Consider the following 18,606-nt stretch of genomic DNA (forward strand, 5'->3'; position numbering starts at 1 on the left):
GCACAATAAGAGAAGGTGGAGTTTGATGATTGGGTTCTTACTGGCTCAGATACACTGCGCTATCGCCGCGTTGAGGAAGGAGTGGCTTTGGCCATTAATGGCAGGGCTTTAGCATCAGTCTTAATTTGAGTGTCAGCTGGTGGGAGATTATTCCCTGTTGTGTGGTTGAATTGTGGGAGCAGCAGATGAAAAAGGAAGAAGTTGAATGGTGCATTTCGTGTTCTTTGGTCCATACTTTCATAGCTTTAGTTCATGTGATCAGTAACGCACACGCACACGCAGTCTTAACACCTCTTTACAAGTGTCCTTTTGGTTACGGAGGGCCTTGGGGAAGCTGCCATGCCTGGTTTCCCAGGCCCCAGTAATGAACTCTCAAGGATAACATTGCCCAATTAATTGGTTCTGTGGTTTTAATTGCACCGATCTCTTTGAGCTTGGTTTTGGCAAAACTCCCATTCTATTTTTTTTCCTTCTCTGCTTAACCTCTCATTCTTCTTTTTGTAACAACCCAGTTAAGGTGAAGAATCGCTCCAGTGAAGCAGGAATACAAGTTTTTTTTGTTTTACACCCCCCTTTTTACACCCTCCATCAGATTGGAGATGTCCGTGTCTGGTTGCAGATATCTCTGCCCCAACCTTCTCTTCTGATGAATAGTCTGATGAATTTAATATCTAAAACCAGCACATGCCCCCCTCCCATTCTCAGCACAAGGTTGCAAGCAGCTGCTGACAATGGAGGATTGAAATCAGAGCTCCCACATTGTTTTAAATCAACTCCTTGGAGGTGTATACAGTATACAGTATTCAAAAGTGCCAACACAGTATGCAGCGCTGATTTGATCGCATTTGAGTGCGGAGTGATATGGAACGCGATTTTATTGTTTTTATTTTAAGTTTATTGAGGAATCAAACGGAGGGCAGTGAAGCATGTGAAACGTCCCTTCAGGTTTGTTTGCTTTCCGCTTGGATTTTATCCTCCCTTCCTCCTTGTTAATGATGAACACAGTGAGACACATCCTAATGTCTGACTGTCTGCAGCATGTCAGTGTAAAATGGCAGAAGGCAGGTTAAAAAATTTTTTTTTAATTCATTGAGAAGGACTTGTAAATTTCATTCACATCACAACACTGCCTCACCCGTTTTATGATGAAGTCCATGAGCTGGAAAATTGATGTAATCATCTTGGCCTCTAGTCTACATTGCACCCTAATTTGGCTGCAGGAGGAGAGGAGAGGATGACTGCATCGCAGCTTGGCCTCGGCTCCTGAGGTTGAGGCATCTTGGGGACGAGGCCAGCTACAACTTCCTGATTGCAGAGAACAGAGGAGCATTAATGTGGCTCAATTACACAAGGCTTTATTAAAGATAATTGGCCATAATTACAGGCCTGCGTTCACCCCAAAGGCGCAAGAGTGGCCAGGCAGGTTGGTCGGGACTAAGTAAACACGTCTGACTTTGACCTGAGGTGCAGTAGGCTGGACACAGGAGGATTCCACATTTCATAGGAATGTGAAAATTCGATTCATGCTTTGACGGTTATTATCTCAGTTCAAGGTGTTGTTACATATCATGCCAAATGTCTTTTCTGGGCAAAACCAGAAGGTAAATTGTGCCTGTGATCTTCAAACGCGTGCAAATCTTGATATTTTGCTGGAATGATTGTGACTTCTTGGTGACTTTTCAGCAATTGCAACACTCGATTTACTCAACCCGTGCGAGCTGAGCGTCTCAAGGTTAAGCAGCATATGATATTTTCAAAGATAACTCCAGGCCTAACAGCGTGCTATTATGTGGTATGTTTAGCTACTCAGGAATCAATTGCTACCTGAAATGAGCCTTGATGCCAACAAATCGGTTGTGAAGTGAAGATGCAGTATTCCTCTCAAGAACTTTTTTTTTTTTTTAAAAGGGCTAATGACACGGTTCTGCTTTTTTCACGCGCACGCTATGTTCCTAATTTCCTGAAGTGCTGTCAGTGCTGAGTGGATTAGTCTTAATAATGTTGCGCTCAAAGTGTTTGCGACTGGCATCAAAGTGCTTCAGCGTTGATGTGTGCAGTGCTGTTTTTGTCGAACATCCTGGCACTGTGACTCTTTTTCCATAAATACCATTTGCAAAATTCCAGTTTTCTCATTACTAGCTCAAGTAGCTCAGGGTTTCACTCAGCGTGCCCTTACTAGTCCATTAGATAAATCTGTAACTATAAACATTTGCAGAGTTGGAACCAAAACCCAACAAAGGCACACTTCATGCTTTTGCTCAGAGAGCCTTCCTCTCTGTGCTAGTAGTGGCAGTTCTGCACAAGTGACTGCAGAAGTCAGTCACTCGGGTGAAATGGCCTATTAGCGAAAGAAGAGTATTAATCTCAGAGTGGTGGACAGAACACGTTCACTTTTCTGACAGCGTATTAATATCTGGTGGGCCTTTAATCAGGACACAGTGTCAGAGGATTATTTTAAGACCTGTCAGAACCGCTGGGCCACTCCTCTCTGGATGAACCAAGATGAAAGACAGACTCTCCAACATCAGACAGAAAATGAGTTCATTACTGTAATTAGGCCTCTCTCCCATCTCGCCTTCGCCATTCCTTCCTCCTGTTCACCAGGCCTTTTGTCTTAAATGCCCATAATGGCGATGCATTACTCCAGTTAGCGAAAGCAGACCTCTCACCCCTTTCCATCTGCTGTTTCACTTGTGTAGACCAAAACAAAAGAAAGGAGAGAAAGAGGACAGAAAGCACCCTCCCAACAGGTCACACAGAAGCACGGATTCTGCTGACCAAGTCGCCTGTGGCACTCTCACTTGGTGGAGGAAGGTGGGGGTCGAGACATGGTGCAGGTCGTTAATCACTGTCAAAGGGAAATTGGCTAAAAGAAGAAAGTAAAGAGAAACACAGACCACCATGTTCACTAGGTTATCCTGTCCAGGGCAGCTCACCCTGGCTTGACCCCAGGCAGCAACACAAACAAGGAGAGGCTGGATTTTATGAACTTAAATAGGCTAATCTGCTGTTTCAAGAGACTGGCTTGAAAGACAAAAACTCAGAATATATATTTTTTTCCTTTAAGTGTTTAAAAATGAGGTGTTGTCCTCTTATTTTTAGCCCCTCAACATTTTTAGATGTTAAAGTGCAGATGCGATTCTGCAAACAGCGCTAATAAACGTCAGGCTTTGATTGTTCTTTGCTCTGTCTGTGTTGACAGGATTTCTGTCTGTTTCTCTCTCAGACTACAGTGAGAAGTCAGTCATGCTGTTTTGTTGTCATGCACTGACATTACAGTATGTCAGTTTCTTTGTTCCTCCTGTCCTCAGTCATCCGTTAAAAGCGTCTATCGGAGTGTCACCACTGATAAAGCTGTTTGTGCAGGTGGCACATTTTGCTGTCACTCGCTCTAATTGCGAGTGTGAAAAAACAGTGTTCAGTCGACGTCTGGGTGTCGGTCAGGAGACTGCTTCCTGTCATGCCTTTAAAGGAGACTTGGTATTAAATTTGGTTGACCAGGAAAAATCTAAAATGGCTGTCTCGCTGCAGGAAAAGAAATATGGAATAGCTACTTAATATTTTTTCCCCCCCCCGAGGTTCCATGTTTGTTTTGGCTAGAGGATAGCTCCCATGTTGTCTTGAGATAATGGATGTTTAGTGTTGCAAAGCAGTGGATATCTCTTAAGTATTGGCTTACAATTCACAAAGACTTTAGGGATAAAGTTAGCCTTTAAACAGACTGCTCTAGATCTACGCATGTAGGCTGCATCCAAGATTGCATGCTAACATGCTATTCAGTACACAGAGTGTGATGTAGGAGTGAAACCTAACTACGAGCAACAGTAACAGTGGTATGTGCAACGCATACCTTTTCCAGGCTTTGTTATTGTCACTACACTGCAGGCAGACGCGCATTTCATTATTCATTTCCAGCAGAATATTGTAGTATGCAAGCAGACGATGCCAAATAAGAAAGAATATAAGTGAAAGGGAAATGTGGTAGTCGTATGCATAACCCTTGGTGGTGGAGAGTGCCCAAGGACATTTAATAACCCCCAGTTAAAGTGTAAAAAGAAGGTTTTAGTTTGCTAGATGTAATATCCTTTTTAGCGTATATTCATTGTTGCCTACTTTCTCTTAAATGAGGTTTGGGGGTTATTATAATGTCTCAAACTGACAACACAGCCCTCAGGAAGTGAGGGTTTATGTGCTGAGCAGCATGACAGCAAAGCACATGGTGCTGAGTGCAAGAGGAATATACAGGAATGACTCTTAAACTCAGAAATTACTTGCTATTTTGCACTTGACATTGGTAAGCCTTTTGAATGAGTGTTTAGTTAAATACCTGAAGGGGGGAAAAAAGGGATGTGGTTAAGAAATGCCTTTGACACCGTCACATTTTGTTCTAAAACATAAAATATGCAAGTAAAGCTTTTTACGGCTCTCGGAGATGTTTGTTTGCTAACGAGACTGCAGAAAATTGCCTGAGACATTCAGCAGCTTTGGAGGCTCAGTGATGGGGAAGATGAAGTCATTAAATTGTGATGTAGTTCATTTATAAGATAGCATTAGCATTTTACTTCCGGCAATTGCATTTATGTTTCAAAAAATCATAAAAGTTGCATTAATTGGAGATTATGTTGCTGAACAAAATGCCAGTATCACAAACTTTTTATTACCCATGAGTCGTTTTTTCCCTGCAGTAATCCATAAAAGCCTATTAAGAAATCCCATTGGCTGTTTGTCAAGGAAACCAAGGTGATGCAAACTTCCATGTTGGCCTACAGAAAAATTTCTGCAGGATCACATGGAAGTACTGCTATGCACCTTGATCTACAATGTCTTTGTACATGTGTACGGGAGACTTCCTAATTATAGCTCGGGATTTATTGTAGAAATAATAAAGTCATATTTGCTACAAGATCTGCAGCTTTGGCTCTTTGAAGACGGGCGTTGTCTGTGATTAAAAATAAGTGGCTTTGTTATTGTTCACCACACGGCAGTCAGACACATACTTCATTATTCATCATTTGCCATTTGTAACGGACAAACATATTTCCCACAGCAGTTTTCCTCACTACATTATGCATTACGCAACACAATTTCTTGCCTTCATCTTTAAGCCCCTTGTTAAATATAGTGACACGACATGCATTTTCCCGCTCCTGTTAATAAAGCCGTTCTCATAACAACCCAAGCCCCCGGTGGGAGAGGGAGGGCTGCACATAGTTTGGCTGTTGTTGTAACTGAGAAGTCGTCATTACCAGCCTGTTCCTACACATTTAGGTCATGCATGCATTAACCTGTATTCGGCCCAGGCAGAAGTGAATACTTTATTATTAAAATGTTTCCAACCCGTCCCAAGTGTATTTGGTCTAGTCTGGCTTGCAGCTAATCTTGATGTGGCCCACATTTTCTTCCTAAAATAGTTTAGCCCCCCTCCTTAGCAGTAAATGACAGAGAAATGTAAACAGTTGTCTGGAAGCTGTAGCGATCATATTAAAAGCGGATGGAACTGAGACAAAGACTAGGACCTTGGGCCCATATACCATCATTTATCATGTTCACAGTGAAACCTTTCAAAGAAAGACGCTTTAACGGAGCTTCCCATCTTCGCTGAAGTGACTACTGGGGATTGGTCCATGTTCTCTTTGATGGCAAGGGTTTTACTTGATAACTCAAGGGGTTTTCAGATGATTTCAGTACCAGAAGAAATGAAGCACAGCACTGGCCCCAAAGAACAAGAAAAACGCATTTGGGTCAATGTAGAAAGCCTTACAGTCTCTACTGCTGTGTAGTGTGATCTACAATGCAGAAGTCGGTGTCAGTAAAGGGATGAATCCAGTATAACACCTCCGTCACCTACCCCCTCCTCTGGAGCTACAACACACTACACAGCATGGGATGAGATTGATGAGAAAAACTTGCTTGTTTCTTCTTGGAGTTTCATGAGTATCTTTATTACTTTGTCCCAACCCGTACCTGCTTTTAAAAGTCTGATAGTTGATGTTCTGCAGCATTATTTACATATTAAGTGGAAGCCACGTGTTTGTGTATTTTTAACATCTGAAATACCCAGTGGCTTCACTCTCCTTCTCTCCGTCCTTGAATGTTCAGTCTGCTGAATCTGATATGAGCTTTTTCTTCCCTAACAGAATTAGCATAGGCCAAACTTTACCCTCTGAAGTTGTGGCAGTGCTGCAGTAGACTTTATATATATATATATATATATAATATACATGTCTTACAGTTCTATTCTGTTTTTTCGTTTGTTTTCTTTTGTCACAGCCAGTTTACCTCATCAAGTCCTTGTTAATTTTCCTACTAACCAGATCAGATAAAAAGGCAAAGTGGAGCTGGTGTTGAATATGCATCAGTTCTCCAACTATCCCTCCTGTATAATTTGCCGGCTTGATGATGCTGCAAGCCGTTGGATCAGATACTGGTACATGCGAATGTTTAGTTCAACATCTGCCTCTTGTTGCTGTAATTTGCTTCACCGCCATCTGCTAGACATAGGCTAGAAGCACCATCCATGATATACATCTATCTAGTTATAAACCTATAATGGCACTCTCTACTCCCAAAGATGCAAATTACTCGTACTCTGCGATAAGCTCGGCGTAGTTCCAAACCTGAAAGATCCCAACGTAGCCCGTGGTGAGAGTTTATTACAAAGATAACTAGGTACAGACAATTTGGGTCAGCAGTTTTTCTTTTTAGCTTAGCTGATTGTGCCATATTTTGGAGTCCTGCTGAGAAATAAAAATGTCTTTTCAAAGCCTTTCAACCTGCTCACAGTGCGTTAAATATTTTTTCTTTCTTCTGTGTTTCTGTGCTATAGATCTACCACCTCCAGCTGTCGTTATTCATTGGCGACACGCTGTGAGAGAAGGCTCCGCTCTGCTGTGCTACGGCGCGCCCCAGTCACTCGTCCTTGACGCCCAAATGCTGTGTGCCAATTGTCATGCCACCCGTCCTCTGTGAGTTATGACGGCCGCTTCGTTGACTCAGGAAAAAGGCTGCTCCTTGGCTCACCAGTGAGCAAGTCGCATGATGAAGGAGGGTCCTGGAAGTCTGCTCTTCAAGGAATCTGCCAGCAGGATATGAGTATTTTGAGCCCTGTGACAGCTAACAAATCTAACCTTGTGGGAATTGTGGGAGGCCCAGAAGAATACTCCAGAGTCATGCAGTCAGAGGAGCTATTCAGCAGGAAGCTCAAAGCCTTGAGTGATAGCATGGGACCTCCAGCCTCCAGCATGCAGGGGAAACCTGATGGTGCAGGCAAAACAAATGGTACTCCGGCAATGCCTAAAATGGGTGTCAGGGCCAGGGTCACAGAATGGCCGCCAAGAAAAGACGGATGGGACGGGCGGCCTTCGCCTAACTATCAGAGTGTGATACCCGTGTTTCAGAACGGCCAGCAGGAACACACTGTGGAAATACTAGACCAAGGTGAAGCAGTCTGTCTGGAGGTGGACTACACTGACAAATACACGCTGAGTGACTTTCTCTGCCACTCTCCGCTGAAGGGTCTGCACCCTATCCGTCAGCGGAGCAACAGTGACGTTACCATAAGTGACATCGACTCTGAAGACGTAATGGACCAGAATGCCGTCAACCCAAACACTGGAGCCTCGCTGCACCGCGAGTACGGCAGCACATCCTCCATCGACCGCCAGGGCTTGACTGGGGATGGCTTCTTCACCATGCTTAAGGGCTACAGAGTTGAAACCCTGGACCACCGCAGTATACCCCCTCTGGGCTTCCCTGAGTTGCTGCGCTGTGATGCCTCGCTGTCCCCCAGCTTGCAGACAGCAGCACAAATTGCAAGGGGTGAGATAGTCCACATTCCAGGCTATGACTACATAGACAGCTCCCTACTCTACAGCCGGGAACGGGAGAAGTCCTTCATGAGACGTCTTAAATCGGAGTCGTCAGAAACATCACTGTTCAGGAAACTTAGGCCCATAAAGAGTGAAAGTGACGCACTGCGGCTCTCAATCGAGGACGACCGACGACCGCTCAGCTTCCAAAAATGCTTCGCCCACTATGATGTGCAGAGTGTGCTTTTTAACATCAGCGAGGCGGTGGCGAGCAGAGCTAACCTGAGCCAGAGGAAAAACACTACTACCGGTGCCTCAGCCGCCTCAGCTGGAGCCGGAGCTGGTGGAGTGTCCGTAGTTGGAGGCAGTGCTGGACCTGGAGCAGGAGCCGATGGTGGAGCAGCAGGATGCAACAGTGCAAATACCCCCATGTTTGAGTCTCCACTGGGCAGCAGAGAGGACTTGAACCCAAAGGAGAACCTGGATGCAGACGAGGGGGACGGGAAGAGCAACAGCTTGGTGCTGAGTTGCCCGCACTTTCGCAATGAGATTGGTGGCGAGAGCGAGAGGAAGATCTCCCTCTCCAGAGCCAACAGTGTCAACTACAGCGGTTTGTCAGAGAGCTGCTCTTTCGAGTCGTCGCTAAGTTCACACTGCACCAACGCAGGAGTTTCTGTGCTGGAGGTGCCTCGAGAAAACCAGCCAATCCACAGGGAAAAGGTCAAACGCTACATCATCGAGCACATTGACCTTGGAGCATACTACTACCACAAATTCTTCTACGGGAGAGGTAAGGATTGCTGATGATAAGGAGCTGATTTCTGTTTTTACAGATAGTTAAAAGTGATGATGCAGCAGGATTTGTGTGACTCACTGTTGAGGACTATTAAACTTTCCAGGCCAGCTACATTTTTATAAAGTAAGACTTCTTTAGTCACCTGTGGGGAAGCTAGTTCCCAGATGGAACAGCCTCATCTCACAGGGTCAAATATCTCAACGTCCCAGTTGTTTTTTGTATAAGCACATGAAATAAAGTCCAGAACAATAGCAGGCTTGTGTTGGGTGCGAGGGCGTGTGTTTCACTTCCTCAGCAGAGGAGCGGTCATGTCCTCCCTCTGATATTACTCCGAACCCTGCGGAGAAACTGCGATTAGTCATGTGAAAAAGAGAGAGGTGAGTGAGAGGGTGTACTGCAGCTGTTCCCTGCAGGGACTAAGAGAGTACGAGGTCTCCTCATATGAAACTTTAGGGTCAGCAGAACTACGCCAAGGTCCCAGTTCTCCTCATTAAAACACCTATGAGACGAATGCTGGAAATGCCGTGCTGACCCTGACCCATCGCCGCATTATACATATCTGTTTTTCCCACTTCTCTGTGCAATCTGTGCTCTCTGCTCTCAGCAGATAGAGTTACCCCGTCTTAAGCCTGCCCCCACCATAGAAAACAGCTGCTTCACCTTTCACACTCTGAGATGCCTTAACCTCTTCAAAAAGACACTCTGAATAAAAATCTGTCTCTGAGAGACATGTTGGTAATTGCCCAAATGCCTTGCTAATACTCACACCAAAGCTGGGTTCTGGATTTGGGTTGTGCATTTATTTAGCCTGCATTCACAGCAATGCAGGCCTGTGTATAACAGGGCATTTTCATGAAGACATTAGCCTTTAGGGTAGGATGCCTCTTTCACAGTATGGAAATGTAGCCACTGCCTTTTTTCTTTTTTTTAAAAGAAGGTGTTTTATTGACTAGACAGGTCTGTCATCACCTGCGCTTCACAGCAAAGACACACTCACACAAACATGACTACGTGTCACTATTTCTCAGCAGGCTTTCATCAACCTGGACTGAACATTGATCCAATTGATTGCCTAAAGCCTTGCTTCCCTTAGCAACCGGAGTGGTTTTTCCCCTAATGGACACAATGCTTCCTTCACACAAAATGGGTCAACCTTCACTATGCATAGGTCATGGTCACATTAGGTGTTTGGGTTGACACTGAGATGTGCAGAGGGCAATGTAAACCATCTCTTACTGAGATGCAAGGCCTGAAATTAAGCTTGGAGCACTAAATGTACAGAAGAAGGGGCTCACAGTGTTGGACTTTCAAAGATTTTTTAAAGGTGTTTCTGTGGTGTGGATTGACAGCAAAACGAGAAGGGGGCATTATTTGACATGAAAAATCAAAGTCATCCAATTTGCAACCTTTGGCAAATTGTCAGCACCATGTGATGGGCACCACTGACATGCTAAAGAAATGTGTTGACAAAAAGCTTTCCTCTAAAGTCAGCACTGTCTGACTCACTGTGCTCCTGGTATTTGGATGCCTTGTGACCTCCATTGCTACACAGGCCCCCCCCCACCACCATTTGACCTTATGCCTTACAGAGCATTTCCCTGCAGAACTCTGTCCCTGACAAGCTGTGCATTCGTCAGACAGTTAACCCTACTTTCCCTCCATACAGATAATTTATTATTAATGCCCCACTGTTTATGCCACAGTGACAAGAACCACGCTATTTAACACAGCTTGCACTGCATGGCGTGGATGTAATATCGAAAACTTCTGCAGAAATCTCTTCGTGAATGTCACTGCTTTGTGGACCCTGCTGTGGTTTTTCTTTTAGCTGTTGAATCCAGGTCTTTCTCCTCAGCTTTAGCCTGGATTAAGGGAGTGTTAGCTCAAGGCCCTCTTATATGTGTGCCTACACACACACGCATGCGCGCACGCACACACACGCATGCATGCATGCGCGCGCACACACACATGTACGCACGCATGCATTGTGTGTCAACAAAGAAATTAGTACTGGTTCTTATGGTGCTTAGAGCTGAAAAGACTAAAGCCCAGCTAGTAATCCTTGTCGTGTAGTGAATTTTTCATTAAATCAGCACAATTACTGATGGAAAGAATTAACAACCGTATAAGAAATGTGGCCAAAAGATCGCTCCTTTGGAGCGATACTATAAGCAGTAGTGCTGGCACTCTGCCCATCATTATTATTATTATTATTATTAATTTAGTCTGAAAATTAATGTCTAGACCTCAGGGTGTCAAAGGGGAAACAACCACAGACTGTCCATAAATGAAAAAAGTATTCATCCTTCAGGGGGCATAAAGAGGGCAAGGAAAAGTAATGAGAATCTGCCCATCACATTTTCATATTTTCAGCACACTGGAGGGGTGAGGAGATTACGGGAAACATCAGATTTACCCAAAGCCATGAAAATCCCCTGGAAATTTCCTGAAAATCTTGCCTTGGGTTTTAAAGCAAAGTAGATCGAAACATGAAATTTTGAGTGTGACTCAATAAATGTTTTTCTGGGATTACACCAGATTTACTAGCTTTCATGCCATGATTGTTGATATAACTGATGGATATATAGACCAACACCAACATCTTCACAGTGATCACCCCCCCACCCCCATAGTCATGTGATGGTGTTTTTCTAACACCATTCTTACCCACGTGGTCATCTATCTAATATGCATACGAGTACATGCCATTTATAAAGTGCAAAGCTCGACTTCTGCATCATTCATTTCTAGCATGAGAACAAAGTCAAGGGCTGCTGCTGCAGTAGTAGTAGAAGCTGTGGGAACGTGACTTATGGGGCAGAACAGTCCATTAATTTAAAATGACAGAACAACAACGAGAGAATTTTTTATTTTTTTTTGCATTTTCTGTGGGCGTCCTGAGCGTCTGCTTCATTCAGTTATGGATGTTATGCGTCATGCATGCACTTCACTTCAGAATAGAAAACTGAATTAAATTTCTTTTGAAATGACCTGATGTATTATTAAGGTCATAAATGTATTGATGCAGACTTATATTAAGACATTATGCCATGTCTGTACTTCAGTCTGCATTGTGCAAAACTCAATGCCACGTGGAGCATGTGGGTTTTATTTATATAGTGCCGAATTGCAGCAGCAGTCTTATCAGTGCTTTATTACAAAGCAATGGCCAATGACTCTATATAAGCAAGTACTTGGTGATGCTGGGGAAGAAAAAATCCCTTTTATCAGAAAGAGACTGCTGGCAGGCTCAGGGACACAACAGCATCACACAGTAGCTGGAGATCCATGATGTGAACTCTGCTCTTGCTCTACTGGATTGAAATCTGGTGACTGTAAAGACCATTTGAATGAACTCAGTCATGTTCAAGAAACTAGTTTGCGATGATTTGAGCTTTGTGACATGATGCATTATCCTAAAGGAAGCAGCCATCAGAAGGTGGATACACTGTAGGGCATAAAGGGATGGACATGATCAGCAACACACTCAGGTGGGATTTAAATGATGCTCAGTTGGTACTAAGGAGTCCAAAATATGGCAAGAAAATAACCACATACCCCCAGCCTGAACCACTTGAGATAATGCAGGATGGAGTAATAGGCTGTAGCTTCAGTTTTATGTTGACTGGAGTGGCCCTCTGTGTCTTCTGCTGCTGTAGCCCATCTTCAAGATTTAATGTGCTGTACGTTCAAAGATGCTCTGCTGCATTGCTTGGTTGTAAGAAGTGGTTGTTTGAGTTATTGTTGCCTTCCTGTCAGCTCTGAACATTCTCCTCCGACCTCTTCCATCAGGAAGGCTTTTTCACTGAGAAACTGCTGCTTGCTCAATGTTTTTCCCCTCCTTTTCAGACCTTTCCCTGTAAACACTTGAGATGGCCATGGCAATACACATCCCAGCTCTGATAATGCCACATTCAAAGTCACTTTAATCACCTTTTACCTCATCGTGGTGCTTAGTTTCAACTTCAGCAGGTCGTCTTTGCCATTTATACATATCTAAATGCATTGAGTTACTGCTATGTGACTGGCTGATGAGATCTTTGTTGAACAGATGTAACTAATCAGCTCGTCTGTGAGTGTATATAGGTAAACAGATAATCTACTGAAACCACAGCAGTAATTTGATTACGTGTTTTATTAAAAATCTGTAATTTATTATTACTTTATTTATATTTAATCTTTCTTTCTTTTACCAGCTAACATAATGTCTGATAACATGCATAACTCTCATTTAATTTTATATCTCTTTCTATCCCTCCAGAGCATCAGAATTATTTCGGTGTAGATGACCATCTTGGACCCGTGGCAGTCAGCATCCGCAGAGAGAAGCTAGACGATGGAAGGGATAAAGAAGGGTCGCAGTACAACTATCGGGTCACCTTTAGAACCAGTCAGGTAACGATAATACACTGATGTGCACTTTTCGCTCACTGCTTACATTATGGATGCATGATTGGAGAACCTTCATGACCTGTCAATTTATCGAAGAATTGTTTACTAGCGCGAACATGGATTTTTCATATTTCTCATATCACATTCAGTGAGACACATTAAGGTCATTCGGCCTGCGGCTCAGTCAAGCAGTACAAGAGTCCAGGAATGCTTCAGTACCCCCGAAAACAACAGGAAACTTCTCTGCCCTCTTAAATCTGCACTGTGTCCAGTGATTCGGTGCCAGTTGTGACTCAGTTGGCCATTAATGCAAATACTGATACAGTGTATCAGAGGTGTGTAGTTGCCCCCCTTTGCTCACTTTCACACACCCCGATGAACACACAACCTGATTAATCCTAAAAAACGGAGAGGCAGAGTCCTGGTGTCCCTGGTGGGACCGTATCGTCTTGATTGATGCTGGCTTGTCTCATTCACTGAATAATTCAGGTGCAACAGATGCGTCAGGCAGGAAAATGTCACTGATATCCAGTGCCCTTCTCGGTTTAAAGCACCACTCCCATGATAAAACAATGTATCTGGGTCATGGTAGCCCTGCAAGTGGCACGCAGGCAGTGTTTTAACTCCTCGACCGCTGGAGCATCTATTTGCATGTACTCCTGTCATTTAGCCTCATTGCTCTCTTTGCGCGACCTGCCCCACATCGCTCTCTCTTCCTTCCTCTGCTATATAAGTCGACTTTTCGGAAAGCCTTTTTATTGGACCGCAGTTGACTGCTGACATGTTAACAGGCTGTGCAAATGGAAATTTGGATGTTGTTGTTTTGAAAGTGTTTACTGGCACACAAACATCTAGTATTCAGTTAGCCTGCCTCAATTATTTAGAATTTGAGTTCCCTAATGCTGTCCAGAGTCATAATGTAGTCATTACCCTAAACAACAAGTCAGCATATGGAAGCATACCTGACCCAACCCTATCACACTGTACAAGTAGGAGTGTATATGACTGTTAACTTTACTGGACAAATCCTGACCATCTGTCTTTCCTGTCAGCTGACCACCCTCCGTGGTGCCATCCTGGAGGATGCCATTCCATCCACGGCGAGACACGGGACGGCCCGCGGGCTGCCGCTCAAAGAAGTACTTGAATACGTCATCCCTGAGCTGAATATCCAGTGTCTGAGGCTGGCCATGAACTCTCCCAAAGTCCCGGAACAGCTCCTCAAGCTGGATGAGCAAGGGGTGAATAATACATCGAGATGTCCTCTTGAACCGTGTTTTGAGTGCTACCACAGATTTTTGCTGATGATGATGATTTAACGGGGTAATCTAAGGTTCAGTGCCTTGATGATTAATACTTGGTGTCTTGCATTTTAAGATATGTATACATATGGTTCTTCCTTTTTTTTAAGACCCCCCCCCCCCCCCATAGAAAAAAAGAAAGAAAAAAGAAAAAAAATGCGTAAATACTGCCATTTGTAGTTTTACGGGGTGATGCATAACATGCAGGACTACTACTTGTCGAGACGAAGTGACTCACTGTGGAGTCAAAACTGTGAGGCTGCCAACCAGCACTCCAGGAGGTCACTGCATCTGGACAAACAATAGTGAATCACACAACCTCTTCACAAAACCTAGACAGATTACGCTAACAAGATACAGCAGGTTAACAAACGTGCGTCTCTGTATGTGAAATCTTTCTCTGAGGAGGGAAGAAAGCCTCGTTTGTCCAGAGATTTTCCAGCTGTTTAATTTTAAAGCCACCGCAGCCACATATCAGAAACGAAAGATCGTTTGACTGCATTAGCACATCACGCTACATATTTCAGGCGTATGTGTCTGTATTTGTGACATTTACCTCAGCTATAGAAGGAAACTGGGAGGGATTAACTTCAAATAGCAGGGATCTTTGTCCTATATACGGGCTGCTTGTTATAGATAGATAACACAGACTCCTGGGCCGAGGCGCAGACAATATCACGCTTAAATAGAATCAATAGAAGTCCTGTACTCTCTGCAGCCAGCACCATCTGCTTTTGGCACACTTGTTGTGCTGATAGGACACTTGCACACAAGCTAGAGTAACTTACTTTTGACAGCCTACTTTGCCTGAGAGCAGGAGATTTGGTATGCTGCTCAGACGGTGGAGGGTGTCATCTTGCATTATCTCTGTTTGAATAAAATTGCTAATAGTGGTATGAGCTCTCTATATTCACAGCTGTCACAGATTCATTGCGTGATCGGAAGGCCTTTAATTTCTCATGTAATGAAACTGGGGGAAAAAAGATGGAATGGAGAGTGGAAGGATTAGCCAGGGGTGATACTTGTTTCACCATCAGAGAATTGTCTGCTTATTAGTTTAATTACATTCGTTAGCGTGCGCCCATCCTTCCAATTGACAGGGGAAAGGTTCTTATAATAGAAAGTGTCAGCCAAGACCCTCTTCTGTGTTAGGATTTTGTTACACACATAAACAAGAGCAATGAAGTGTCCTCTCTAAAGCAAGTTAAATGCACTCACAGTGGCAGGCTCTGTGTCCAATTATGTCAAAGTAACTTTGTAAATAAGTGCTTTGAGGACGTTCTTCCCACCAGATGTTACAGGGGTTTGTTCACCTGCCATGTGACTCCCCATGTCTGCAGATAAAGAGTTTGATAGATGATGAAACTGACCAATGGGAGGCAAAAAAAAAGCAATAAAATAATCTCAAGAAACTGCCTTCAGAGGAGGAGAGCCCAGGCTAAGTGGGGCTTGAAGCTCTTCCAGTTGGCACTCCTCTGCGCAGACCTCAAACCAAAAGCCCAGTGGAAGCCAGTTTTATATTTGGATGTCAGTATTTTTGCACACTCCTGTTATAATCATTAATGTTATTCTTGCCGGGCAAATGTTCAATATATCAGGCACTCCTTAATCTGCTTTTTAACCAAGCTGGACTTTGACCGCCCCTCTAATGTGTTTATGTGAGGAAGTTGATACGGGACAGGAAGAACTGCAGCCTGATGATCTGCCTGACTTTTTTCTGCCTAAAGTGCATATTTTTTGAGGATTTGTGTGTGCGCGCGCAATTCTTTGGAGATGTTAGATGTTAGTCTCTTTGTTAAATGCTTCCTCTTGCTGTGAACAGTGTCAGAGAGGGTCTCCTGCATCTGCAAAAAGAATATCCCTGAAAGCGGCCTTGTAGACTGCGCCGTAAGAAGGACGTAAGAAGAGAAGAGAGCATATGTGAATGTATTTTAGATCTCATTGTAGATCACAGTGAATTGACTGTGCGCAGATGGACTGTGGAAAAGGAGTTGGCAGCTAATGAGATTTAGAGATGCGATCTTGAGTAAGAAATTACAAATTAGGTTTTGGTTTTTTTGTAAGCCATTGATTTTTCAATGCGTATCTGCTGTTTCAATCTAAAGACTCAAATCTGGAAAATTAAAATTCTTTAGTTTATTATTATCTGTGTCAGTTAGAAAATGAAAGTTATGAATTTACAAGCACTGGTAATACTCATAAATTTGAAAGTGAGAGGAAAATAGAAGTGTGTCATGACAGTAATGACAACGTTGAGGAGGTCAGAGAACAGTTACTGACCTTTTCTAAGTTATGTTTGACAGATGATATTCTCCCTAGCCTAGAAAGCTAATCTCCCTGCAGCGATCACATTCATAGCATAAACAAAGAATAAGTGCAGGAAATTTTGCAATTACAAACACTGCGTTTTTTAAAATCCCCTGGGCTTACATTGAAAGTTGGAGAAGTTTCTGTAGTGACACTTTAATGCAATAACCCCAGCAGATGTTTGTGTAGTGGTGCGTGGTGATTTTAGCCAGGTTTAAGTAGCCACATTTTGGATTTTTGCTGCATCAGGACACTGCACCGCAGACATATGTTACACCACGCCATCCCTCAGGAGCCGCTCAGAGCTCTCGGGGGGAAACACTGTCCCAATTTCTTTCTCCACTCATTATGTGTCTTTCGTTGTTTGTGCGTTCTTATTTTAGTTTCAGCTTTTATTTAAATGAATGAGCAGGAGTTCAGTTTTCAACGCCCTGCAGCTCTGGAGAGATGGAGAAAAATTGGAGATGCTTTCTTTGCTAAGATTTTTGGCAAGATCTGTTAAATGGGATACAGCTCCACCTTAACAGAAGCTAATGCCACTCCAAAAAGAGCCATCACAGACGGTGATGCAACGAGCTTCACCGAAGGAGCACTACTCATCTTTATCTTTATTATATGTCCTGTGTGCTTGCACTTTTCAAATTCGCCCCAAAGGTTAATGTGATTACCCTCCCTATCGGTTAGGCTGTTAAGAGGAGCTGGAGGTCAAGCGAGTCCATATCACACAGGATAAAAGACAGAAGGCCACATCATTGCACATCATGCCATTTCCACGGGGCTTGATGATATAATAGCTTTTGGTAACCGCAGGAGCTTTAGTGCAGAACAGACTGCCTGATGGGAGGAAGTCACCATGACAACAGTGTCAGGAGTACACCGGGAAATCATAACCTGTAACGGAGGAAAAAGACAATTCCAATTTGTTTCAGTATATAGACCATTTGTCAGCATTCACATTCAGAGAAACCCTTTCTTCCCGCCGTACCGACACATTGACTCTGGGTCAAGATGAAGGTGAAGCTGTGAATAAAGGGCAACAGGTGCCAAACGCAAGGGGCTGCCTCCTCATCTATTTGTTTCCACTCTTGACCCTTTTTTTCCCCCATCTTCTGCTATCATTGGGAGGGTGTGAGCCTTAGAACCCATGTAGTGGAGAGATGCTCTCACACTAATCTCACAAGAGAATCACTCCAGATGTTTTATTTCTCCCTGTCTCTTGAGGAGATGAGTTCACATCAGACATTTCTGAATTATAGCAACGCTTGTGGTGGAAACTTGAGAGATTTGGCTCCCTTTTCTATGCCTTTAGATGGTCTTCTCAATAAACAAGACGTCTGCATATCTGTATGTAGACACATTATTTTAAACAATCTTCCTAGTATCTCACAGCTACAAAAGTATCTCCTAAGGAAGAGGTCCATTAGAAAGTATTGAAATACTGTTGTTGGCAGATTATGCCGTTTTCTTTCATAAACTGAAACTGTTCTGCTGTATGTCTGTAATCCACTCCCTTGTCGCCCCACAGCTGCTCTTAAGTAGCAGCTAATAGCTCAGGCTGATTTATACTCTGCACAGTGCTCCTGAGAGTTCATAGCCTAGCTTCACAAAAGGGGATTTCAGATCTCTCTCTCCCCAAGAAGGGTTATGAAGGCCTTCACATTAGCTGTGACATGATGGAAAGTGGGCACTTGCATGCTTTGAGTGCTTAATATACAGTATGTATGAGTGTGGTGTGTGTGATACCTATCAGCAACAGGAAATAGTACTCACTGAGTGTCTATGTCTATTTTCCTCATTCCAGCTAAGCTTCCAGCACAAGGTGGGGGTACTCTACTGCAAGGCTGGCCAGAGCACAGAGGAAGAGATGTACAACAACGAGAGTGCCGGCCCAGCGCTGGATGAGTTCTTGGATCTGCTTGGTCAGAGGGTGCGCCTCAAAGGCTTCACCAAGTACAGAGCTCAGCTGGATAACAAGAGTAAGATAAAATGCACGACACACTCG

At 43.7% G+C, this 18,606-nt stretch overlaps 1 protein-coding gene across 6 annotated transcripts in view; it reads left to right on the forward strand.

Annotated features, from left to right (window-relative positions):
• Positions 1-18,606, forward strand: part of sipa1l2a (signal-induced proliferation-associated 1like 2, genome duplicate a) — a 79,603-nt gene that overhangs the window by 23,615 nt on the left and 37,382 nt on the right. For all 6 annotated transcript variants that reach the window (XM_085183688.1, XM_085183692.1, XM_085183691.1 and 3 more), the window contains 4 exons: positions 6,827-8,598; positions 12,866-12,999; positions 14,049-14,237; positions 18,406-18,580. In XM_085183688.1, coding sequence (XP_085039814.1) covers positions 7,089-8,598; positions 12,866-12,999; positions 14,049-14,237; positions 18,406-18,580 — 2,008 coding nt within the window. In that variant the 5' untranslated portion in view covers positions 6,827-7,088. The remainder of the gene's footprint in view (positions 1-6,826; positions 8,599-12,865; positions 13,000-14,048; positions 14,238-18,405; positions 18,581-18,606) is intronic.

Source organism: Neolamprologus multifasciatus, chromosome 13, assembly GCF_963576455.1.
Source record: "Neolamprologus multifasciatus chromosome 13, fNeoMul1.2, whole genome shotgun sequence".
In the NCBI taxonomy this organism is placed as follows: domain Eukaryota; kingdom Metazoa; phylum Chordata; class Actinopteri; order Cichliformes; family Cichlidae; genus Neolamprologus; species Neolamprologus multifasciatus.